Below are 27,226 nucleotides of genomic sequence, written 5' to 3' on the forward strand. Positions count from 1 at the left end.
TCCTGAGTGGCGCAGTGGTCTAAGGCACTGCATCGCAGTGCTAACTGTGCCACTAGAGATCCTGGTTCGAATCCAGGCTCTGTCGCAGCCGGCCGCGACCGGGAGACTCATGGGCGGCGCACAATTGGCCCAGCGTCGTCCAGGGTAGGGGAGGGAATGGCCGGCAGGGATGTAGCTCAGTTGATAGAGCATGGCGTTTGCAACGCCAGGGTTGTGGGTTCGTTTCCCACGGGGGGCCAGTATAAAGAAAATATGTATTCACTAACTGTAAGTCGCTCTGGATAAGAGCGTCTGCTAAATGACTAAAATGTAATGTAAATGTAGGAAGATGTGCATTCTATTATGTAAGGACATTGGATGAATGAAATAGGGTGAGATTGAAGATACTGTATGACTGTGTTTAATGCTTATTGTTTTGTTTGTAATCTTGTTTTTTCCGAACAATGGCTGTCTGAGATATTTTGTGATAATAGCTTGACTAGGATATTTGTAGCAAACAAGGCATTCAATTGTAGAACATTCAAACATTCCTTATGTAACTCATGCACTGTATCTCTGTCACGCCCTGACGTATGGAACTCTTGTTTGTGGACTCAGGGTGTGTGAATCTATGTTTTCTATGTTTAGGATCTAGAGTTGTGTTTCTATGTTTGGCCGGGTGTGATTCCCAATCAGAGACAGCTGTCGCTCGTTGTCTCTGATTGGGGATCATACTTAGGTAGCCCAGTTGCCTACTATGTTTGTGGGATCTTGTTCCGTGTATAGCCTTGTATTGTGTATAGCCTTGGACTTCACGTTACGTTGTTTTTTTTGTTTTTTTTGTGTTTAGTATTAAATAAACATGTTTGCATACCACACTGCACCTTGGTCTGACCCGTCTCTCAACGTTCGTGACAATCTCATATGGAACCAATATTCTAATAACCATCAAGATGAGTCTGGTTTGATTACCCTCATGAGAAGTTAACCCATTAAGTGTCCTTTTTTAAAATCTCAGACATTTACCTAGGAGCCATTGACAGTATAAGGATATAAGAGTATGATCAGGTCTTTGCCTTACCATCCAGTCCACACGTGTGCGAGCATTCCGACCAGGCTGACCAATCAGACAGCTGGCAGTTGACGGGACACTCCACCACACAGGAAATGTTCATCTGCCACTTCCTCTCCAGGCTCAGCTATGAAAGAGCGGGATCATTTTCACTCAGTAACATTATCAGTCACAACACCTATCATAGTGGGGTTTTGCAACAGACTGTTACAGCCAGCCCAGACCCATTACTTCTGTCTGACCCCTAGGTAAACAGCCTATAATTCCTAGGAGTCTCTGGTTCTGTTCTGGCACAGGATGGGCACCCGGCTTGTTTAAACCCTATTATCACTGATTGAGCCGGACTGAAACTGGGCCATGGGTTCAATAGCAGTGAGGTTAGTCTTTCCACTACAGCCTGCAGCGGACAATTTGAGAGAGTCTGAATGGATTATGAATGAATTGAGTTGAATCTGATGGGACTACAGCAGTCCTCATGTGTAAACACTTCTAAATGTTTTATGGAGATACAGTACATGCCTGTCATTTTAATGGCCTAGAATCACTTGTGGCTGATACTGATCCAAATAGATAATATATTACGTTACTGCTGCTCTGCTGAGCTAAATTAGCAATACTCTAAGGACACACAACTTCAAACTATTGACAGTACAGATGGTTCAGTTACTCTGGAAAAGGTCAAATTTCAATATCACTAGTATTGACTCAGTATTGACTTTCATCATAGTGTACCTGAATGAGAGCAAGGATCGTAATCAGGATTTGGGGATAGAGCATTTAAGAGGGTCTCACCTCCTCACAGAACTTGAGGTCGACAGACTTGGCGTCGCTGCGTACACAATCCAGCATCCGCGTCTTGATGCCGTTCCCACACACAGCATTGGCACTTAGCTGACATGTGCTCCAGTCTGAGGGGAAAGGCAGACCAGTATGGAAATCACACTCAAATTCAACCAAAACTCACAAACATACACTGAGTATACCAAACATTAGGAACACCTTCCTAATATTGAGTTGCACCCCCCTTTGCCTTCAGAACAGCCTCAATTCGTCATGGGGCATGGACTCCACAAGGTGTTGAAAGTGTTCCACAAGGATGCTGGCCCTTGTTGACTCCAATGCTTCCTACAGTTGTGCCAAGTTGGCTGGATGTCCTTTGGGTGGTGGACCATTCTTGATACACACGGGAAACTGTTGAGCGTGAAAAACCCAGCAGCGTTGCAGTTCTTCACACCAACCGATGTGCCTGGCACCTACTACCATACCCCGTTCAAAGGCACACATTTTTTTTGTGTTGCCCATTCACCCCTCTGAATGGCACACATACACAATCCATGTCTCAATTGTCTCAAGGCTTGATAATCCTTCTTTAACATGTCTCCTCCCCTTCATCTACACTGATTTAAGTGGATTTAACAAGTGACATCAATAAGGGGTCATAGCTTTCACCTGGATTCACCTGGTCAGTCTATGTCATGGAAAGAGCAGGTGTTCTAAATGTTTTCTATACTCAGTGTACAGTAACCAATGATTTATATATACACTAGATAGCTAACAGGGGGCGCTGATTTGAAGCCACCGCATCTCCATTTTACTACTCCCCCACCGTTGTAAGAAATAAGCTATAGAAATGTTTACCAAGTTTATTCTATTACAGACACCTTAATGCATACTTTGAAATTATATTATGTGAGCTAAACATACAAATAAGAATAAAATAAATATATAAGAACATTTTCCTTAAAGTATACTTTTTTGAGAGTAATAATGTTGCTGTCCCCAGTACAATATTAAAATACTTAAATACATGTAATTTTTCCCTTGAAACATTTAATTGAAATATTGTAGAGTTCCATTCATTCCTATGGATGACTCCTTCTTCTGGGGAGTACCAATATGCCCGACCGGTGGCTTCAAAGCCTTTCATGCAATATAGTGTTTATATACATCATTGGCCCAAACTTGAGATACGCGTGCAAAGCTTCAATCATTACGCAAAGGGTACATTTGATGTCAAAGCCTGTTTTAGGCAGTTCCAACCCCAAGCCCTTTTCTAAAGATAGGATATTTACTCAGTTGAGTTTGATGGCAGTTGATTAGTTTGGCAACAGATGCATAGAGAACACCTCTAACACTTGAACTCATTAACTGAACAGAGTCATGACCGCTTGTAACACCTGCTCTGCCATGCTTTTGACAGCTAAACTAGGGCACATGACGGAGGAGCACGTAAAAAGCTCAAAAGAAACGCCCACGCCTATTTCAAGAGAAGTGGTGGAAAAAGTACTCAATTGTCATACTTCAGTAAAAGTAAAGACACCTTAACAGAAAATGACTCAAGTAAAAGTTAAAAGTCACCCAGTAAAATACTACATGAGTGAATGTCTAAAATTATTTGGTTTTAAATATACTTAAGTATCAAAAGTAAAATGTAATTGCTAAAATATACTTAAGTATCAAAAGTAAAAGTAAAATAATGTTATATTAAGCAAACCAAATGGCACAATTTTCTTGTTTTTTAAATTTATGGAAAGCCAGGGGCACACTCCAACACTCAGACGCCATTTGCAAATAAAGCATTTGTGTTTAGTGAGTCTGCCAGATCAGAGGCAGTAGAGATGACCAGGGATGTTCTCTTGATAAGTGTGTGAATTGGACCAGTTTCCTGTCCTGCTAAGCATTCAAAATGTAAGGAGTACTTTTGGGTGTCAGGGAAAATGTATGGAGTAAAAAGTACATAATTGTCTTTAGGAATGTAGTGAAGTAAAAGGAAAAGTAATCAAACATATAAATAGAAAATTAAAGTACAGATACTCAAAAAAACTTTACACCAAAACGTAAGTACTTTCACCACTGTTCAAGAAAGACATCAAGTTGTGTGTTGTGCCCCTTTCGCATCTCCCATCACTAATTTCTCAGACACCACCTTGACTTTGCAGTTCAACCTGTTTAATACAGACCCAAAATAAACGAGCCTCTGAAGTGAAGCATATAATTTGAATCCAGAGAAGTTGGAGTCCCAGAGCCCCCAGTCAGATAACCACATGGCTCTAGTTAAAGCCAGGAAGCCTGTCTACCACGGAGGGGCCCGGGGATCACTTAAATGCCTGCAACACTCTGACAAAGATGAGTGGCTGTTTTTAGCGGCTGTTTTAGGAGCTCAACTCCTGCTGCAAAGCTTTGTGGCACTCGGGGGAGTGGAAGAGGGAGATTGCGGAGAGAGAGAGAGAGCGATTCAAAGAAGCAGAGGCAAGATGGTCCCTGGCAACATGAAATAGAGCATTTCCAGTAATGATCTCTACTGGTATTTTATTTACGTAGTTACTGTGTGGCCCTGAAAAGCCTGGGTGCTGCTGGGAGCGGAGCGCTACATATTAGCAGTGGGGTTTTATAGAGAAGTGAGCAACAGAAGGAGAGGGATAGAGAGCTACGGTATTGAAGATAACACTACAAATCTCTGGAATCACAAAGGAGCCACCAAAAAATTAAAAGACTGTGCAGTTTAATTGGAGCAAGTGGTGTAGGAGTAGCACTAGATAGAGTATGCTGCACCAAGAGTGTGCAATATTAATACACTACCATATAGCGTGTATATAGATTTAAAAAAAACTGCATTAGTTGGGTAAAGTTATTTCAGTATGAGTAAAATTAGAACACTTAAAGGCCCAGTGCAGTCAAAAACGTGATTTTCCTGTGTTTTATATATATTCCACACTATGAGGTTGGAAGAATACTATGAAAATACTGTGAAAATGATGATAATGCACTTTTAGTGTAAGAGCTGTTTAAAAACACTGCCTGAAATGTCTGCCTGTTTTGGTGATGGAGTCACCAGGCGGTAAATAAGTTGATAGACCAAGAAATTGCTCTTTCTAGGAAGCTATTTTTGTTTCTTTTTGACCATTTTGACTGAAAACAGTCACAGTAAGGTACTTAATTGTTACCCAGAAATTATTTCATATTAAGATAAAAACAGCTGCATTGGGCCTTTAAATAACAGTGTAAGTAGATAGCCACTGATAAGGGAAAGTACCTACTTATAGACAAACTAAATGGAAGATGTCAAAGTGGGATGTTCTGCGATTCATTCGTTTTTTTTTACCTGTGATGTTGTAGAAATAGTGAAAGCAGTTCAGGTTCAGACGACATGGCTCCTTCTCTGTGGTGTCTGGACATGGTCTCCCTGCTCCAGGTGACCTGATGGCGTAGGCTGTCCGTTTCCTGCTGTTGTTGTAACTGCATGGCTGAAAGGTAGGCACAATTTCACGTAAACATGGAGGGGTTGAGCAAAAAGGGGGAGGGCCGTGCATTTTTCTTATAGCGTAAATTATTTACAAATCCATATTGCAGCAAGTGATAAGAATTATACGTAGACAGATCACTGAGCTGGAACTAAGCCCTTTTTCAATGGAGAGACCTTGCTGCCATGATGTCCATATTTATTGAACATAAAAGTCGATTAAACTGTGTGAATTTGCAGGCTTCTGGATTATTTCCCAGTTTCTTGCTCCATATTTAATTTTCCTAAATAAATGGATTAAGGTTCCATGTTCTGATGTCATGCCATTCCCAATTCCCAGGACTGACAACTGTTCCATATCCTCTCTACTGGCATTCCCGGAATATGGAATTATTAGGAATTTGTTCCCGGAAAAAGTTGAGGATGCTTCTCAAATAGAAATTCCATCCTAACATTCCTTACATTCAATTTACACAGTGTGAGAGCGGAAAAAACGCTGCCTCTGGAATAACTCCATTGCTGGAATGTTTTGTTCGTCATGAATAAAACATAGAACAAGCCCTGCTGGTACCAGCGCGACTCCATGTCGAGATTGGAATTGTGGGAAGTCAGCATGTCAAGCACTTAAAGAGAATGGGGTGTGATTAACAATGGCTGGTGCCCTTTCAGGAAAACAGCAGGTGACGTCGAAACAGTTCAATCGCTTTTTTACAACCAATGAAATGTGTCAGAGAGGTAGGAGTGGACCAAGGCAGCATCCCACTGTTACTGCGGATAACTACTGGACTTTGATTGTATTCAGTATATGTACTATTTTATATTTTATACATATTTATATTTATGTCTATTTTACAGCTGTGAGACAACCATGGTCTGTCTATCTTTACCATGTTACAAAGGCTTCCCAGCAGTAATGACATGTTGGATGTGTCAGGCTAGAGAGTGAGAGTGGTTCATGATCCGATCAGAGCAGGTGCATCTGTTTCACTAGGGGATTTTTACATCCAGAAATACAATCACCTCCAGTGAAGTCTCTTTCAGGAGTAGTTACCTCGGTTTCTTTCCCTGTCTATGTTAATGGGTGAGAATTGGATAATGTGATTCACAGGCATTTGTTACCGTTCTACAGCACATATTTCTTTTTTATTATTTTTCTGCTTCTGTGGAGGAAGAAATATCATACTGTGAAAGACTCACAGTCCATTTATACTAAGACAAACAAACTCCTTATGTTATGTTCGAGTCTCTTTCAAAAAGTGAGAAATGGGTATCACAGTTGCAATCACAGGACTTCATATCACAGAATCAGTGGGTGAATTAAAAATACTCTCCTACAGATCCAGTGTCAGTTCTTACCACAGACATGTACCAGTGGTTCTTAGCAGGCTGCATCGACTCCAGAGAGGCCAACACTTTTGTACAGATCCAGGATACTTCTTACTACAGCCATCACATACACATCATACATACATGAATAGAGATGACTGGTCTCAGACCAGTTATTCTTACCAGGCTGCAGCGGTTCCAGCTGCCCCAGTCAGAGAGGACACAGTCCTCGGGGCAGGGCAGCCGGCTTCCCCGCGTCCCCAGGGGCATGTCCTCTGGGTCACACAGGTAGTCCTCCACAGACTCAGATGGACCGTCGATAGTGTTCAGCATACACCTACGGGATTGGCCCAGAGATGGGTTCATATGACCTTACATAGTCAAAATATTTTCCATTAAAATCAACTGTCAATCAAATGCAATATATTCTTCATATGAGGGAGTAGAACATTTCTTGGGATGGTTTTACTTAGTCTACATTAGTGTGATGTAGTGAAACGGTATAGTACCTGACTTTGCGTGTCTGGACGCCCTCTCCACAGTTTTCCTTCAGGTCCACGTTGCTGACCTTCCACCCACTCCAGGGTTCAGCCACCCACACATACTGACTACAGTCACTAATACAGGGCACAACCTCATACACCTGGGGGAAGGCACCAGGCAAGGGGTTTGACATTAATATGTATTTTATATGGTTATTACATCCGTTATAATTGAGTTTGGATGACAAGAATAGCGTCAATGATATTACTGTGTTGAGATGATTAAGACATTATCAGAGGTGTTTTGTTAGTGCTGATGTCCATCCTTTTTAATCTTACCAAGCTACATCTGTGAATGTTTTGTACAGTACTATGCACAAATAGAGATATTCTGTATATGTAACATTGTTGACAATATGAATTCATAATACAGAAAAGGGTCTTACCTGGGCCTATTGTGGTAAGCCGTATCCAGTGTGCATTGTGGAATGAAAGTGACATAGATTTGGTATAATTGACAAATGCAAATATTGAACTGCTAAGATCAAACATTTGATGAATGTGACATTGTAAATCAAGGCTGCCTCTGTGAAGACCCCTTTAGAGAATTCAAACAGTGACAAACAGATCAACATGACATTACTTTAATCCACTTCTCTGAATCTGTTTCTATTCATATTGAAGGTAAACTATTTCATTTCTCAAATCAGGAATCAGCCAGCTCACAGGGGCATTAGTGTGGACGGATCCATTTATAGCGTTCATTCCTCTGGCTCTCTGTTCTACCCAGCAAAAGCAATTTGGCAATCATGAGAGAAAGTCATGGAAGGTAATGCAAACTGAATATTTTCATGAATATTTAATTTGTTTCTCTCTCTCCTATGTGTTTGTAATAATGTGTTGCTAACACAAAAACTGTTTTTTATCACAAACAGTGCCTGAAAAACAGTATCCATATTAGGAAAAAATGGCATCCATATTAGGAAATCCCTCAGCTGTCAGACAAAATTCTTACAAGTAAACATTAACTCATTTCTACATTAGACAGCCTTGTGAGTGTTTATCATGCTGTACCTGGTTGATGTGGTCCAGTTTGGGGCAGGGTCGCCCTCCGTTGTAGGGTTTCTCCCGGAGCCACTTGGAACGCACTTTGACCCCGCTACCACATGACTTGCTGCAGCGGGACCAGTTGGACCACTCACTGAGCTTACAGTCTGAGGGACAGGGGATGATGCATGCCTCCTCAATGTAGCCTGCATGGAGGAGAGAGAGAGTGGTGTGAGAAGGGCCAGGAAAAGACAGGGGCCCATAGAGGCCCTCAGGAGCCCTAAGAAGCATAGCCTTTCCTTTCCATGGCATAGCATCTATTTCGGTCTGATTGCAATAAGGTTATGACATGTTATAAAACTCAATGGCATGTTCAGGACATTTTCATGAAGGAGTTAAAAGCACTGACCAAAAATAAAGTGTTACCTATTATTTTTTTGTTTTCTGTTATAAACAATAATATTATAATAAACTTGTGTGTGTTGAAAATATTGTATGTGCAACTTAGACAAAATCCAAGGTGTAACGATATCACATGACCAGAAAGCCAATACTAGTACCAACAACATGAGCAAATAATGACTCAACTGTTGATTTACAGAGACTGTTGATTTACAGAGACTGTTGATTTACAGAGACTGTTGATTTTGTGCTATAACAATAGAGCTACACTCCAGGGTCTCATATGAAGCTGTTATATCAAGTCTAAAAATACACTTGAGCAGTGGTTTGGGTCCACTGTAAGCTTTTTCATGTAATCTATGTTTCCTCAAGTGGCTGACAGGGTCATGACATGGTAACTGTGGCTGGCTGGCTTAAGCATCTCACTCTGCTTATTACTCCTGTTTATCTGGATGCCTACATCCCCAATCCTGATATCCTGTGTCTGTCTGGACAAACACACAGAGGTCCCAGGCTAATTCACTGGAGGAGGCTATCCATGTGAACCACTGACTACATTTCAGTGGGGAACAACACATTTCTTCTCTATGCTTTCACGAGACAGTTGTTAAGGAACTGGAATATACAGTGTATTGTATAAGTTTGAGGGCTGGGTCTGAACTAAAGCTTAAGGCCTGAGGCTGAACTATTGTGTAACAGCATTTCCCTGTGGTCCAATCCAGATTTTAATTGGAAAACATCTAAATCAATGTAGTGAACACGGAAGGAGACAAAATGAAGTGTTTGTGCATAAAATGCACTTTTTGACAACATTCTGTCTTCCTGAAGACTCTCTCTAGGCGCTAGATTTGTGATTGATTGGAAGCCCTGGCTATTAAACTGCTGCCATTGTCAGCAGTATTTTACCCTGGAATCCTGTTCAAACATAGGAGCTCCCTGAGTGATGGGACAGACCACGTGACAGGAAGACGGGGTGGCAGGGAGAAAAGCCTCTCCGATCCCAACAGGGGTGACCCTAGTGGCACAGTGACACGTCTTACTGTCATGTGACATCACATACACCAGTGGAGGCTGGTGGGAGGAGCTATAGGAGGACAGACTCATTGTAATGGCTGGAATGGATTAATGGAACGGTATCAAACACATCAAACATATGGAAACCACATGTTTGAGTCCATTCCAATTATTCCATTTCAGCCATTACAATGAGCCTCCTCTGACACACACACCTCCCACATATCCCATTGACCTCTCCCCCCATTACACCCACAGTGGCCCTCAGTCCATCTCCACATCGCCCTCTCAGTGTCCTGCTGGGATCAGCATGACTTCTATAATCAGGGTCATCACCCTTGACCTCCCTCTCTAGTCCAGACTCCCTTAAAGAGGGGATGAACTTCCTGATTTAGCCTCGGTTTCAATTCTCCTTGTTAGGAAATGCAACATAAGACGAGATTTAGGTATTGTAGGCGTTTTAGTTGTCTCATTAAATGCTTTTAATATTTCTATATGAATTTCTACAATTTATAGTTGGTTAGAGATTTTTAAGTTATTGAAATTTGGAGCTATTGACATTTTAAAATATTGTCCCATGTACATTGTGTAATCTACTGATTGTCCCTAACTAGCCCCATAAGGATGAGGAATGTCAAACCAAATTGACCATGGGCAGCTGCGCATTCCCAAATTGATGATTACTTGGATGCTGCAAGCTGTGGGCAGGATTGAAATAAACCCAATCCAAGGAAAACTGATACTGTACCCTTCATTCCGTGACGTATCATTTTTTTCCTAATTATCTCTCAAATCTCTGTTTGGACGAGACTGACTCTATGAGCAAAATTATCCTATTTACACTTCGTAGTACATTTTGACACTAGAACAAATGTTTCTGACTAATATCGATGCCACATAGGCCAGGTTATTTATTGCCTTCAATTTCTCTTTAAGCCAGCCCAATTAATTAAAATCACCCCTTATTCCATGTAGTTCAAGAACCATCACGAATGTGTTCCATCTCCTATACATGTACATTAACCCCATGCTACAGTTCGGTTCCTACAGTGCCAATTCCACTCAGTGGAATTAGTACCAGAGTTAAAAATATGGAGAGTGTCTGTATATGTTTGATTAGTCCTACAGCTACAGTGTAAAGACAGTTTCAAACCAAAACACATTTTGATGTATAGTTGTCCGCTGTGTGTGTGCAGGGGTGTGGTGGAATGGGAGGATACGAGGTGGGTGAAAAACTGCATTCTGTATTCCATTTCTTGAGGGATTCATAGACAGGATGTGTAGCATCAAAAGTTCAATCGTACTATTTAAATATAAACATTTATGGTTGCACAGCTTAGATTTAGCACAACCGATTGCGTTCACTTGATTTTTTGCTGCATCATTTTCAGCAGTTTGGAAGTGCCCCAGTCATCTCTTAATACCATGGCAGCCCCTCATCCTCCCACTATATTAGCTAATCCTCAACAGCGTTCTCCTGCCCATGTAGAGTAGTTCCCTAGCCCTTACTAATATGTCCGCCTCCAACAAAACCACATCACCACCACAACCTCCCACACTGCTAGAGGTTACTGGTCCTTACCAACATGTCTGCCCTACTACTACTACAAGCCTCCACATATAGCGCAGATTCCCACAGTGACCTCATTCCCTCTTAACCACCCAATTCCTGTCAAGCCAAGGCCAAGGCCCTCAGAGCCATCCTATAGTATATAATCATAGAAAATGTCATAGCAGAGTAACAAAGTACAGAATCCATATTGTGAACATTATCAAGGTAAGGGGTGAGGTCTAATGAGGAGGAATGGCAATGTTCCTAATATGGATTCTGTGCACATGGTCACTAGTCAGTCTCCCAACCAACATATTTTTTACCCACCATGGAGACTTTAACAATTCACATGTGAAAATTTTAACCCCAAAAAATGAGGAAAACTCCATAGACTCCAACAAATCAGCAATAGATTAAATAGTTATCTCGAAGCATCCACGCCCTTTAAAAAAAGGAAGGTGCCTTCTAAAATAAAGTGAGCAGTAAAAGGACTGTGAATGTTGTAGCTGTGAGCAACACAGCCTTTTAGCGTTAATCCCTGCCTCTATTGATATCTGGGGGGAATGGAGATAACTACATTCACTGATCTCGATCACAGCCTGGGGCAATATGTCACCATACACACAGTGGTGGAGAGGACAATGTTTCCTCTTCTATTAGCATTAACCCTGATGATGGGAGGAGGATAGAGGGAAGAGAGAGAGAGAGAGAGAGAGAGAGAGAGAGAGAGAGAGAGAGAGAGAGAGAGAGAGAGAGAGAGAGAGAGAGAGAGAGAGAGAGAGAGAGAGAGAGAGAGAGAGAGAGAGAGAGAGAGAGACAGTGACACAGAGAGAGAGAGAGAGAGAGAGAGAGAGAGAGAGAGAGAGAGAGAGAGAGAGAGAGAGAGAGAGAGAGAGAGAGAGAGAGAGAGAGGCCCTCAAATTTAAAAAAGCATGCGGACCTGATGGCATCCTAAATGAGATGCTCAAATTCACTAGTGCAAAATGTCAATTGGCTATATTAAAACTGTTTAACTTGATCCTGAGTGTAGGTTATTTCCCTGACATCTGGAATCAAGGACTCATAACCCCAATCTTTAAGAACGGAAACATATTTGACCCTAACAATTACAGAGGCATTTGTGTGAACAGGAACCTGGGGAAGGGTTTCAATGACCTCTCTGATGAGAATAGGCTACCCGTCCTGTTGGGGGAGGACACAGAGAGCTGTGGGTTGGCAGCACACTACATTGCTGCCTGCCATAAGATGAGGGACAGTGTCTGACAGACCAACCAACCTGCACATGTCCTCTATATTGTTATTGTTCAATGGTTATTTTGACCCTTAGTTATTGTTGTTACTGTTGTCCCATTGACAATATTGATTATTATTATTTTAATTATGTTAATATTGTAAATATCCAAAGTAAGCTTTGGCAATTTGTATATTGTTACGTTATGCCAATAAAGCAAATGTAATTTGCTTTAATTGAGAGAGTGAGAGAGAGAGAGATAGAGATAGAGAGAGAGCAAGAGAGAAGAGACAGAGGGAGAGGGAGAGGGAGAGGGAGAGGGAGAGGGAGAGGGAGAGGGAGAGGGAGAGAGACTGAGAGAGAAAAAGCAAGAGAGAGAGCGAGAAAGAGAGCGGGAGAGAGAGTGTGAGAGATACGCAGAGAGAGAGAGAGAGGGGGCGAGAGAGCAAGAGAGAGAGAGAGAGAGAGAGAGAGGTAGAAAGAGAGTCAGAGATAGAGAGAGGGAGAGAAGAGAGGGGGAGAGGGGGAGAGAGAGTCAGAGAGAGAAACAAAGAGATCGAGAGAGAGAGAGAGAGAGCGAGAGAGAGAGAGAGAGAGAGAGAGAGAGAGAGAGAGAGAGAGAGAGAGAGAGAGAGAGAGAGAGATAGGGAAGGGAGAGTGGTATTGGATGTATTACGATACATACTGTAATGAGACGATACGTAACAATGTAATCTCTATTACAAAAACACACTCTTCTAGTACACTATCAATAATGCCCTTCCATAATAATATACAGTATACCTTGTCCCACAAACATACATATTTTCTTTCCTAATACGTCCCAATGTCGGGCTCCAGTCATACCCAGTCCCAGGCTTACTAATGTGCAACTGCATCTCTGAGTCATAGGTTAGGCTCTGTTCAGAAATGCATGACACTGATGTGTTAATTTCTATATCTCGCTCTGTGCTACTGCTTATATCAGTACACGTCTTCAAAATTCAACTATTCTAAAAGCAATTTGTCTTCATGTGTCAAATTTGAGATGGTATCGAGTGTTCCTTTGCGCTTAATGTTTTAAGAACAAGGAGATAAGAGCGATTCAGATAAGAATAGTCCAGACAAGAATGTTTGAGAAAAGAAATCATGTCAAATTCAGTTAAAATAGTACAGTTTTAAAAATAAACAGCACTTTTAAAAATAGTGATATTCATGAGAGCCAGATAACTTTGAAAGTGGCAAAACATATTCAATTCAAATACAGATATTGCAAAGTTTGGTACACACAGTGCTTACTGTATCACTGAAATCATCATTGGAGAGAAACCTAACAACCCAGTCGACCCACATCCCCGCCCTTGGCATCAAACCAAACACTGTAGCTGTGATTTGGGGCAGATTTGGTGCTGGCAGGTCAGCAGTCATCATCAGAGATCAGGGGTCGTAGTTAACGGAGCAATGCATGATGCGATTAGGTCGCACTCTCTCTGTGTGTGTATTAGTGTGTGTGTGTGTGAGGGGCTCAGGAGGGATTACGGCTAGTCGACTTCCCCCTGGGGGGTACACACACACCCCACATTTTTCCACCTATCCTCCCACACACCCCCACACCCCCAACAACCCCACACACCCAACAACTCCACCCCACCGTGGCTGTTGCATCGTGAGGTCTCCACCAGTCTGTTGTCCTGGTCGTAACACACCATGGCCTGGTAGCGGTAGCCCTGGCCACACTCCTTGATGTCCCCCTGGACCTTTATGCCCAGGAGGCTCTCCACGCGGTCTCCCCCGGCCAGGATGCAGTCGGACCAGTTGCCCACGGGCTGGGCGTTGTACTTGTCACACGGGCAGTACTGGGTCTCGCTCAGAGGGTACATCTGGGTGTTCTTACACTTGTCCTTCTTCTTGCTTCTCCCTGGGGGGGAGAGAGGATAGGGGTTAGTAATAATAATAATAATATTCCATTTAGCAGACGCTTTTATCCAAAGCGACTTACAGTCATGTGTGCATAAATTTTTACGTATGCGTGGTCCCGGGGTTCGAACCCACTACCCTGGCGTTACAAGCGCCATGCTCTACCAATTGAGCTACAGAGGACTACATAGTAGGTATGAAGTTTGTGTGTGTGTCTGCCTGTCTGTCGTGCAATTTAAAAGCTGCCCATCACCAGGCATTAATATGCATCATTATGTAAATGTAAATATTCCACATCCAGATGAATTGGACCAGACCTCTTTACAATTCTCAGGCTGCTCCCCAAACCAAGGGACTTGAGCTAATAGTTGCTAATAGCATCTATGCTGCACTCTAGCAGGCTACATGCTACTTCCCCTTCTCACAAGGTCATAGCGTAAACTCAATCAGTCATGTGTTGCTTATAAGCTATACTTCCTTACTGGACTGCCACTGTGCAAAGGTGCGATACTGCCAAAAGTCCTCACGTTTTGTTACCATTCCTCACCTACAAGCAACCTCTTTCTGGTTCGAACCCCTACACAGTCGGCTGTGCAGGACGAGAACTTGGACCAGTTGGTGAGCTGGCAATCGTCCTGGCATGGGAGCTGGCACCGCTGAGTGATGGGGGGCATGGTGTTGGCAAACTTCAGACACTCCCCAATGTCTGCCTGCGCTCCGTCCAGCTGGCGACAGGACACGGCTGAGGGGGGAAATCAAAGGCACAGTGTCCCTTACAGGGTTGGTGGCCATTTTGTCTGGGTCACAGAGATTTAGCAGGAATGGAGACATTGATTGGTTCGGTAGGGTTGCAGAAAAGGTGTACTATGTAACACAGGGTGGCTGTCAATTGAACACAGCCTCAGGCAGACAGTTTTGTTTATACTGCCTGTAACAAGAAATAAGAGTTATGGTAAAATATAAATAACGGTCAATACAGGTTCAATGTTAATACGTCAAATATGTTGTATTTTGATTAAAAGGACATTACTGGAGATATTGCAATATGTGCTTTTCATTATGCTACCCCAAAGTAACCTACAAGCAGAGTTCTGCTCAAACTTCCCTGGGCCTCTGTTGACTCTATACCTTTGGATTGCTGTAGTCTGTTGATGTGTGTGGGGTTGTTTGTGGGGGCATGTGTGTTGACGGTGAGTGTGACTGGCGTTCAGGAGTGTTCCAGGTCCCTCCAGGTACACAGCAGTGAGACGCTGTGAGAAGCTGTGAGACGCCCCAGGGGTAAAGAGGCACTATGTCTCAACATGTCTCAGAGAATGACAAACAGTGACCTGGATGCTTGAGAGCCCAGGGATGTTGACGTCTACTATCACAGGCTGTGAGAGTCAGTCCAACACTCAGTAGGATTGGCAAGATGTTTGGATGTCAGATCATTTGTATGAAGAAAAGGAAATTGTAATGTGCCTCCTACCATTTATGCATATTAGAACTTCACAAGTGGCAATTTACAACATTGCCACTGATAATAGTTCTCCATTGAAGCTATACAAAAATTTAATTATTCTATCTGACCTGAAAAAATACATTTACAGTACTTTGTAGTACAGCTTCTTTTATTATTATAATAATATGCCATTTAGCAGACGCTTTTATCCAAAGCGACTTACAGTCATGTGTGCATATATTTTTACATATGGGTGGTCCCGGGGATCGAACCCACTACCCTGGCATTACAAGCACCATGCTCTACCGATTGAGCTACAGAGGACCATGCAGCTACAGTAGTTGAGCCATTCCTGAATGCAAGTCAAACTTACGCTTCAAAATGCTGTCATTTGGTGTATGCTTACAACTGAAACATATTTACAGGTTGTAGTTAGCCAGAGGGGGAATGTAGCAGCTCTCCCAAACGGAACTGTAATTAAAGCTGCATGAAAAGAGCCTAAGGTACCTGGTACCTAGAAACTCCAACTGTCACAAGCAAGGTGGATGTCTAGTCATGAAGACATTGACATCCTAAATTCACTGAGGGATGACAAATGGTGTCCTCGGTGCTGTAGGGAGTTTCAACCCCAGTTCACATCTTTGTCTAAGTAGGGGGATTTGACAAGTGGTTTAGGAAGCACAATTGGCCTCTCCTAACATTGCCAAATCCATCTGTTTTCTCCTGGCTGAGATTCAGAGGCCACAAAGAATGTCAATTTCATTGTGGATGTTTAAATTGGATAGACGAGAAAGTAATAAAAGGGGATTCATGAAAGAAAAGAGATGTAATTTCACCTCTTGTTTGAAGACCTGGTCCACATGTCTCTTGAGCCCCTGGGCTGTCCTCCCTGATGTACCATGGCACCAATTGACACCTTCTCCATTTGTGTGACTTCCACCTGCAATAGAGGAAGTATTATGATGATGATGATGATTGTGATAATGATAGTGATGTTGAACGTGATGATGATCATCAAGTCAATGTCATCATAATCATTAAAATAATCATATTCATTTACATTTGACATTTGAGTCATTTAGCGGACACTCTTATCCAGAGCGACTTACAGTAGTGAGTGCATACATTTTTGTACTTAACATTATCAGCAGACAGTAGAGGTAATTATCGTATAATGAGAATACACTTCATGAGTAAGAGTTGCTAACGATAGTAGCAATAGTATCATCATTGGTGTAATCATCTCCATGTATAGTGCCTTCAGAAAGTATTCATACCCCTTGACTTATTCCACATTTTGTTGTGTTATATCCTGAATTCAGAATAGATTAAACATGTTTTTTTCTCATCCAGCTACACACAATACCCATAATGACAAAGTGAAAACATCATTTTAGAAATGTTTGCAAATTTATTGAAAATGAAAATGAAATATCTAATTTACATAAGTATTCATATCCCTGAGTCAATACATGTTCGAATCACCTTTGGAAGCGATTACAGCTGTGAGTCTTTCTGGGTAAGTCTCTAAGAGCTTTGCACACCTGGATTGTGTGCAATCTCCTGATTCTCCTGATCTCCTGATTCTGCCTCCTCAACCCTCCTCTCCTCCCTTTCTGCATCCTTTGACTCTCTATGTCCCCTATCCTCCCGGCCGGCTCGGTCCTCCCCTCCAGCTCCGTGGCTTGATGACTCATTGCGAGCTCACAGAACAGAGCTCCGGGCAGCTGAGCGGAAATGGAAGAAAACTAGACTCCCTGCGGACCTGGCATCTTTTCACTCCCTCCTCTCTACATTTTCTTCATCTGTTTCTGCTGCTAAGGCCACTTTCTACCACTCTAAATTCCAAGCATCTGCCTCTAACCCTAGGAAGCTCTTTGCCACATTCTCCTCCCTGCTGAATCCCCCCCCCCCCCCCCTCTCTGTGGATGACTTCGTCAACCACTTTGAAAAAAAGGTTGACGACATCCGATCCTCGTTTGTTAAGCCAAATGAAACTGCTGGTCCTGCTCACACTGCCCTACCCTATGCTTTGACTTCTTTCTCCCCTCTCTCTCCAGATAAAATCATGCGACTTGTGACGGCAGGCCGCCCAACAACCTGCCCGCTTGACCCTATCCCCTCCTCTCTTCTCCAGACCATCTCCGGTGACCTTCTCCCCTACCTCACCTCGCTGATCAACTCATCCTTGACCGCTGGCTATGTCCCTTCCGTCTTCAAGAGAGCGAGAGTTGCACCCCTTCTCAAAAAACCAACACTCGATCCCTCTGATGTCAACAACTACAGACCAGTATCCCTTCTTTCTTTTCTCTCCAAAACTATTGAGCGTGCCGTCTCTAGCCAACTCTCTTGCTATCTCTCTCAGAATGACCTTCTTGATCCAAACCAGTCAGGTTTCAAGACTGGTCATTCAACTGAGACTGCTCTTCTCTGTGTCACGGAGGCTCTCCGCACTGCTAAAGCTAACTCTCTCTCCTCTGCTCTTATCCTTCTAGACCTGTCTGCTGCCTTTGATACTGTGAACCATCAGATCCTCCTCTCCACCCTCTCCGAGCTGGGCATCTCCGGCGCGGCTCACTCTTGGATTGCGTCCTACCTGACCGGTCGCTCCTACCAAGTGGCGTGGCGAGAAGCTGTCTCCGCACCACGTGCTCTCACCACTGGTGTCCCCCAGGGCTCAGTTCTAGGCCCTCTCCTATTCTCGCTATACACCAAGTCACTTGGCTCTGTCATATCCTCACATGGCCTCTCCTATCATTGCTACGCTGACGATACACAACTAATCTTCTCCTTTCCCCCTTCTGATAACCAGGTGGCAAATCGCATCTCTGCATGTCTGGCAGACATATCAGTATGGATGACGGATCACCACCTCAAGCTGAACCTTGGCAAGACGGAGCTGCTCTTCCTCCCGGGGAAGGACTGCCCGTTCCATGATCTCGCCATCACGGTTGACAACTCCGTTGTGTCCTCCTCCCAGAGTGCGAAGAGCCTTGGCGTGACCCTGGACAACACCCTGTCGTTCTCTGCTAACATCAAGGCGGTGACCCGATCCTGTAGGTTCATGCTCTACAACATTCGGAGAGTACGACCCTGCCTTACACAGGAAGCGGCACAGGTCCTAATCCAGGCACTTGTCATCTCCCGTCTGGATTACTGCAACTCGCTGTTGGCTGGGCTCCCTGCCTGTGCCATTAAACCCCTACAACTCATCCAGAATGCCGCAGCCCGCCTGGTGTTCAACCTTCCCAAGTTCTCTCACGTCACCCCGCTCCTCCGCACACTCCACTGGCTTCCAGTTGAAGCTCGCATCTGTTACAAGACCATGGTGCTTGCCTATGGAGCTGTGAGGGGAACGGCACCTCCGTACCTTCAGGCTCTGATCAGTCCCTACACCCAAACGAGGGCATTGCGTTCATCCACCTCTGGCCTGCTGGCTCCCCTTCCTCTGCGGAAGCATAGTTCCCGCTCAGCCCAGTCAAAACTGTTCGCTGCTCTGGCACCCCAATGGTGGAACAAGCTCCCTCACGACGCCAGGACAGCGGAGTCACTCACCACCTTCCGGAGACATTTGAAACCCCACCTCTTTAAGGAATACCTGGGATAGGATAAAGTAATCCTTCTACCTATTTTGTGACTTGTTAAGCAAATGTTTACTCCTGAACTTATTTAGGCTTGCCTTAACAAATGGGTTGAATACGTATTGACTCAAGACATTTCAGCTTTTCATTTTTATTAATTTTAAAAAAAATCTAAAAACATAATTCCACATTGACATTATGGAGTATTGTGTGTAGGCCAGTGACACAAAATCTAAATTTAATCAATTTTAAGTTCAGGCTGTAACGCAACAAAATATGGAAAAAGTCAACGGGTGTGAATACTTTCTGAAGGCACTGTATAACTGCCAGTACTCTTGGTACTGTGCTGTACCTGTAACCAGGACAGACTTTGGGAGCCGCACAGTCCTTCTCCTCCTCCAGCACCTCAGGACAGTCTTGGCCCCCGTTGGCTGGCAGCTGGAGGATGACGCGGTTTCTCGACTGCTTCTTCTTCTGAATGTTACCAGCTGACAAAGCACACAGTACATGAAGTATTACTTTAATTATATATTATAATTAGATTTTCAAACACTGCAAATTTGTCACAGTACCTAAACCTGTCTGGCTCAACACTGAGTCAGAGAGGTTTAGGTACTTTGACACATTTCTGAAATGTATATCATGTTGAGACATTCCATATCAAACTAACATATTCAGGGCAGAGTGGGCGAATGTTGACTGCTTTATTGTTGCAGTAAAATCGATATAGTCGTCAAGTCCAAATCTAATGATGAAGTAACATCAACAAGATGGATGCTTTCCCCATGATCAGTGGTATTCCCATTAGACACACCGTTGAATAAATACAATAAAGAACTATAAAGTTGAGCCAGAGCACTGGCTACCTAGACTGATTAAGATGTCGTTTTATGGTCCAGGACTGGCCCAGGAGTGTTTAATCAAATCATATGAGTGTATTACAGGCTCTGTGCATCCCTGACCTTTAGTTTCAACCAGTGTGGGTGCGAGGCAGGTCATCCTATACAGTAGGAGAACATCAGCACTACTATCAAAATCTGAGACTGTGTGTGGCGAGGGCCAAAGATTTATGCTCTCATGCCAAATAAAGAGGTCATCAAAATCTGAACGATGATGATTTCATGCCCTAAATCAATGTAATGTATTCAACAATGTCCTCCAGCTGTGGACATGGCTGTCTGACAAAAGAGACCTGGTCTGGAGGCGTTTTTATCACAGCATGAAAACAACAACAACAACAACAACAACAACATGGCACCCTGTCACTTGTAGCCATAGGCTAGTATGTTTACTGGGTTACACTAAATTAGGTAATTTTAAGGTCATCCTACATGTCAATCTGTCAAATGAAATATCCGTAATGAAACGAGAGTAATACAATTTAAGGAAACTGTAATGAGCCGTTTACATTGCATGCATCACCCAATTGGTGCCAGTTTCCTTATTCGTCCCAGTTTTCCATTGGTTTAAAATATCAATGATCTCCAAATGATGCTTCATGATAAAAGCTGCCATACATAATGTTCCTCCGAGAGGTTGGATAAGTAAGCAATTCCTTTTAGGAGAGCATTTTTGGTCCATAGATCTTAGTTTCCAAGAGACTTACAATGAAAAGATACAGATGTATGATATTAATTTGAGCCAGTTTGCTACAGCTGGAAAATATTCCTGCAGCAACGGGAAATGTGAATTATTATGTGGATTAGAATTAATATAAATTTTTTGTAGGGGTTGATAAATTTTTCATAGGGAAAATTACGTCTGAAATTTCAAAGTGGAAAGTACAAACTTTAGAAGTATTTTTAAGCCTCAAATACACTGCATAGCAGGTAAGTTCTCCTGCAACAGGGTCATCAAATTAAGACCCTACATCTGTAGGGTTGTTATTTGTGTGCATGTCTTTTCACAGTAGCTTGAACTCTTCTTTCATACCTGCATCACAGGTGGGAGAGCACTGGGACCAGTCGCTGAAGGGGGTGACGATGCAGTCCTTCTTACAGGGCATTCGACAGGGCCGCACTGTACCTGGACGAGGATTCTCAGGACATCTACATGGTAAACACACAAACATATAGCTGGTAACACACAGACACAGGCTTCTCACTTTGGCTGCAGGAATTCAAATGACTCATCCGATTGGCCAAGAGCCATGGAGCTATCGACGAACAATGATAGATTCTTGGCTTTGAAGATGCTCCTCTTAGAAAGTACTGTAACCTGCTTGGCTTCCTACTATGTCATTTTTCTTTGTAAAACCACTTGGCTTTTACTGAGAGAAATCCAGTGTTTTCTGAAGCACAAACTAGAACAACAAGAAGCAACTGTCTGATAAGAAGTCCTATGTCTTATGTCCATGTCAATCTATGGTACCACTGACAGATAAGGAAAGAGAAGATCATCTTATGTCTTATGTAGGGAAATTTAAACATGACCTACAGTATACGGCTTTAGCAGCTCAGCAGTGCCTTTGTTAATATTCATTCCTCTTAAATGGAGAATCTGCAGTTAATTCCTCCAGGCTAGATTCAGTTCACTATAGATAAGACCCTCCATGGGAATCCTTCCCATCTTTCTGCTCTGTTTTAAATTGATTCTATTACTGGACGATAATCCGTTAGATCTCTGGGATTGTGGTTGGAGTTGGTCTTCATATTTAACGGACAAAGGGTTATATGTAATCTTCAGCCTATAGTTATAAGTACCTCTGATCCCCAGTGAATGGCCACTGGACGAAGATAAACGGGGGGAAATTGTCAGTCTAAAAGACATCAAGTAATCTGATGTTTCGGACATGGGCTCTCCTGGGGCTTTCTAAGTGCGGCTCTATTTCCTTATCCTATTGCTGAGATAGCATAGATAGCCTAGCTAGCGCTGATCATCTGGGTCAGGTTTACACATTGGGAGTAGGAGCACTATCTTCTACTGGGGTTGCTCCACTCATTAGCACTGTGTCGTCAGGGGAGAAACAGGGTGCCTCACACGCACAATGTAATAATGCAGCAGGCAGATATGCGAAGAGAGGAGAGATTTATGTTTAATACCAATAGAGAGAACTAAATCCCTCTTTAGTGAGACAAATCCTCTGGCATGTTCGTACACCGGTTCTACACTCCAAAGCAGTGCTCAGGGATGGAGAATAGAGCGATGCTGATGATGATAAATATGGGTCAAATCAGTTTCTTATTTCCTCTTTAGGTTTAAAGAGTTTACACAGATTAACTGCATTAACAACAAGTGCAAAGGTAATGTGAACCTGTTTAAGGACAAGCTACTTCAAAAGACTTCAAAAGAAAAGCCTACAGGGAACAATCTTCTAGACAAAACAGTAAAAAATGAGACACAACAACATAATCCAGATTGAGCTTTTGAGCTGAGCATTTAGCACCTCAATACACCTCACATAACTAAAGCTGATTGCCCTCTAGTCTAGCAGACAGAAACATCCCTACTGTTCCCTTTCAGTTTTAACAACGTTCCAGACAAAACATATGAGACACAACAACATGACACAGATTGAGTTGTTGACCCGAGCACTTAACTACCTCACATAACTAATGCTGAACTAATGCTCCAGCAGACAGAAACATTCCTACTGTTCCCTTTTATTTTAATTGTATGTTAGGTCAGGTGTAATGACAGGTATTATCAGAATTTGGATTATTAAAAATAAATTACATTCTCATTAAAAAAACAGGCCACTTTCATTGCCAGAACAATACCGACGCCACAGGAAACTCAGTCTTCACGGCTATTGAAGTATGCAGACTTTTCGACTAGTCATTAGATTATCCAATTAAAGCATCATCTGGTTTTAGCCGACTTGTTTTCCCTGCTAGTGTTATCATATCTTAATGATCTTTAAATGTAATGATTTGTAGTGAGGCAAGAAACACAACATTTACTCTGAGTCTGTCCCACAGCATATCATTAAGAAGAGTCTGCAAGGGTAATGTTTTTGTTCTGCTATTTGCTATTATCACTTGAATAATCTGTTCGACAAGAGATTCTTCAAAAGGAGTATACTGTATGGTTGAACATCGTTTTAAGAGACTGCAAAAGCACACAAGGCCTGGCACAAAACGATAAGGACTAATTATGTTAATTATAAAAAAATACAACAGCAAATAAAACAAAATTTGTTTAAAATTTGGAGAGAAAACAGCTCCGGCTGTGCGTAAGTTTCTTTGGCCTCTGTCTCGACAGCTTTCAACCATCTATCACTGTCATCCGCAGTGACTAAACACAGTTGTCATTAGGACACATTCACATGATCGACTATGACTATCAAACACTATCACCATTTTTCATCCTTTTCCGGTAGTCCAAGTAAGCATCAGTGCGATTATACAAACACATCAGACGTCAATCCACATGCAAATTGTCACAATCTATAAACCAATATGTTTTAGTTCCAAATCCCACTGCAGTCCTCTGTATATCGACTGATAGAAGCGTATGCCTGAGGGAGTGACATATTTGTCTCTGAGAGACTCTCCTCTCTATTGGGCTTTGACAGTGTGTGTGGTGACACTGTGTGAGGTTCACTGCCTCGGGGTGTGTGAAGACAGCTCTGAGCCCTCTGTGAGCAAGCTGGGGCACATCTGCATGCACACCAGCGAGGCAGACGTGTGCTTGTTTGCTCTGCCAGGTTCCTAAGGGAGCGCTAATCGAACCTACCTGCCAAGTAGAACGGTGGGAAGAGAAGACACAGTGGGAAAAATACAGTGAGGGAAAAAAGTATTTGATCCCCTGCTGATTTTGTATGTTTACCCACTGACAAAGACATGATAAGTCTATAATTTTAATGGTAGGTTTATTTGAACAGTGAGAGACAGAATAACAACAACAAAAAATCCAGAAAAACGCATGTCAAAAATGTTATAAATTGATTTTCATTTTAATGAGGGAAATAAGTATTTGACCCCTCTGCAAAACATGACTTAGTACTTGGTGGCAAAACCCTTGTTGGCAATCACAGAGGTCAGACGTTCCTTGTAGTTTGCCACCAGGTTTGCACACATCTCAGGAGGGATTTTGTCCCACTCCTTTTTGCAGATCTTCTCCAAGTCATTAAGGTTTCGAGGCTGACATTTGGCAACTCGAACCTTCAGCTCCCTCCACAGATTTTCTATGGGATTAAGGTCTGGAGACCGGCTAGGCCACTCCAGGACCTTAATGTGCTTCTTCTTGAGCCACTCCTTTGTTGCCTTGGCCGTGTGTTTTGGGTCATTGTCATGCTGGAATACCCATCCACGACCCATTTTCAATGCCCTGGCTGAGGGAAGGAGGTTCTCACCCAAGATTTGATGGTACATGGCCCCATCCATCCTCCCTTTGATGCGGTGAAGTTGTCCTGTCCCCTTAGCAGAAAAACACCCCCAAAGCATAATGTTTCCACCTCCATGTTTGACAGTGGGGATGGTGTTCTTGGGGTCATAGGCAGCATTCCTCCTCCTCCAAACACGGCGAGTTGAGTTGATGCCAAAGACCTCGATTTTGGTCTCATCTGACCACAACACTTTCACCCAGTTCTCCTCTGAATCATTCAGATGTTCATTGGCAAACTTCAGACGGGCCTGTATATGTGCTTTCTTGAGCAGGGGGACCTTGCGGGCGCTGCAGGATTTCAGTCCTTCACGGCGTAGTGTGTTACCAATTGTTTTCTTGGTGACTATGGTCCCAGCTGCCTTGAGATCATTGACTAGATCCTCCCGTGTAGTTCTGGGCTGATTCCTCACCGCTCTCATGATCATTGCAACTCCACGAGGTGAGATCTTGCATGGAGCCCCAGGCCGAGCGAGATTGACAGTTCTTTTGTGTTTCTTCCATTTGCGAATAATCACACCAACTGTTGTCACCTTCTCACCAAGCTGCTTGGCGATGGTCTTGTAGCCCATTCCAGCCTTGTGTTGGTCTACAATCTTGTCCCTGACATCCTTGGAGAGCTCTTTGGTCTTGGCCATGGTGGAGAGTTTGGAATCTGATTGATTGCTTCTGTGGACAGGTGTCTTTTATACAGGTAACGAGTTCAAACAGGTGCAGTTAACAGGTATATTGTAACAAGCTGAGATTAGGAGCACTCCCTTTAAGAGTGTGCTCCTAATCTCAGCTCGTTACCTGTATAAAAGACACCTGGGAGCCAGAAATCTTTCTGATTGAGAGGGGGTCAAATACTTATTTCCCTCATTAAAATGCAAATCAATTCATAAAATTTTTTACTTGTGTTTTTCTGGATTGTTTTGTTGTTATTCTGTCTCTCACCGTTCAAATAAACCTACCATTAAAATTATAGACTGATCATTTCTTTGTCAGTGGGCAAACGTACAAAATCAGCAGGGGATCAAATACTTTTTCCCTCACTGTAACAACTAGAGACCATGCCAAGTCACAATGCAGTGCACTGAGTGCAGGCAGGGTGAAACCACCGCTACACTAAAGCTAGATAGCTAGTGGGCTTAGTGGTTTAGTGTCGAGATGAGTCCACACCATCTCTCCCAAGCAAATGGAAAAGATTGGCACCAATTGGACATGGACTCACCCTGACATTAGACCACTTTTGAAGTCTTACAATGAATGACAAATATTGATTTTAGAATGAACTATCACTACAAAGGACTTGAAGACAAAGCACTGAGAGAAGGCACTTTTGGAGTTTTGCCAGCTTCAGCGGTCTTAACCTAATCCACCATGACAGGGGAAAGCCTCTTTAAGAGCAACAGTGGCTTGAAAGAATGCAAAACATGCAGGAAAGTTATTTCATAACAAAGGCAACATACAGTGGTCTTAAAAGGATATGGACTCATAGCAAAGTCTATAATGGCCCAGAAGAGAGTTCCACTGACAGAAAGATATTCAGCACCTTGGACAGATACCACTGGGAGGTTTTATCCTGCCAGGTGAAAATTACTTCAGGATCTTGGATAGCAACAAGATCCGTAAACTGTAGACTCATGGGTTAAGATTTTTGGATCTTACATACAGCAGGTTAATTAGTTAAATGAACATAAAATCCCACCTAGATAAGCCTAGCAAAGCAAAACAGCACCCATGCAAGAACACAACTTTAGACTAATTGTAAAGTAAACTTATTGATGCATTTTGAGGCTGCAGTGTATGTTCTGCATTGCAAACTATAGACATCCTGCAGCCTTCATCTTGTGGTGATTTAATTACCTTAAAGTATCAAAGCCACTTAATTACTGTCATTATCATCAGTGGGAAATTACACAGGCCTAAATTAACAGGGTTAATTAGCATGTTTGGGACGGCATATATATTTATTTATCTGTGTTTGCCTGTGGAGTAGAGATAAGGCTTGAGAGCTACTCTTCATACTGTATCACTTCTTGTCATACCTTTCTAACTAACTTTCTCTGTCTCTGTCTCTGTCTCTGTCTCTGTCTCTGTCTCTGTCTCTGTCTCTGTCTCTCTCTTTCACACACACACACACACACACACACACACACACACACACACACACACACACACACACACACACACACACACACACACACACACACACACACACACACACACACACACACACCTAGGGCCTAAATGTTCTTACTTCTTGGGCGGCACCTGTCCCACATTGACCCGGACACAGATGACCTTGCGTGTCTGCATGCCTTGGGAGCAGGGGCCATGCCCATTGGTGTTGGGGCCAGCAGCAGACCTGGGGCCAGTGGTGGTGTTGAGGGCTGAGGCTGAGGGGTCTTCTGTACAGGGGCCCCAGAGGCCAGTCTGCCAGTGGTACACCGTACATGCATGCTCGTTGCAGTTCCGCACCTCCTGCAGGGAACTGCTGTTGGGGCACATGCCACCACCTAGGAAGACGCAGGCACACACACAAACAAACGCACACACATAGAAAGGGCGAGCTGATGAGTTACTTCATAGAGCTTCGGCATCGTGCACATGTAATAACCAATAAGTTCAGATTCTCTACCACACCACACACATA

General features: G+C 43.0%; 1 protein-coding gene across 1 annotated transcript in view; it reads right to left on the minus strand.

Annotated features, from left to right (window-relative positions):
* LOC311116835 (thrombospondin type-1 domain-containing protein 7A-like) overlaps window positions 1-27,226 on the minus strand; it is a gene marked incomplete at both ends in the record, with an annotated part of 107,647 nt that overhangs the window by 12,542 nt on the left and 67,879 nt on the right. Inside the window, 12 exons of the mRNA XM_084157455.1 lie at window positions 1,061-1,178; window positions 1,844-1,959; window positions 5,154-5,295; window positions 6,801-6,954; window positions 7,127-7,260; window positions 8,174-8,352; window positions 13,976-14,242; window positions 14,789-14,983; window positions 16,519-16,622; window positions 19,616-19,751; window positions 21,196-21,311; window positions 26,831-27,089. Coding sequence (XP_084013581.1) covers window positions 1,061-1,178; window positions 1,844-1,959; window positions 5,154-5,295; window positions 6,801-6,954; window positions 7,127-7,260; window positions 8,174-8,352; window positions 13,976-14,242; window positions 14,789-14,983; window positions 16,519-16,622; window positions 19,616-19,751; window positions 21,196-21,311; window positions 26,831-27,089 — 1,920 coding nt within the window. The remainder of the gene's footprint in view (window positions 1-1,060; window positions 1,179-1,843; window positions 1,960-5,153; window positions 5,296-6,800; window positions 6,955-7,126; window positions 7,261-8,173; window positions 8,353-13,975; window positions 14,243-14,788; window positions 14,984-16,518; window positions 16,623-19,615; window positions 19,752-21,195; window positions 21,312-26,830; window positions 27,090-27,226) is intronic.

The sequence above is a fragment of the Coregonus lavaretus genome (genome assembly GCF_964263955.1).
Source record: "Coregonus lavaretus genome assembly, chromosome: 3".
NCBI lineage: Eukaryota > Metazoa > Chordata > Actinopteri > Salmoniformes > Salmonidae > Coregonus > Coregonus lavaretus.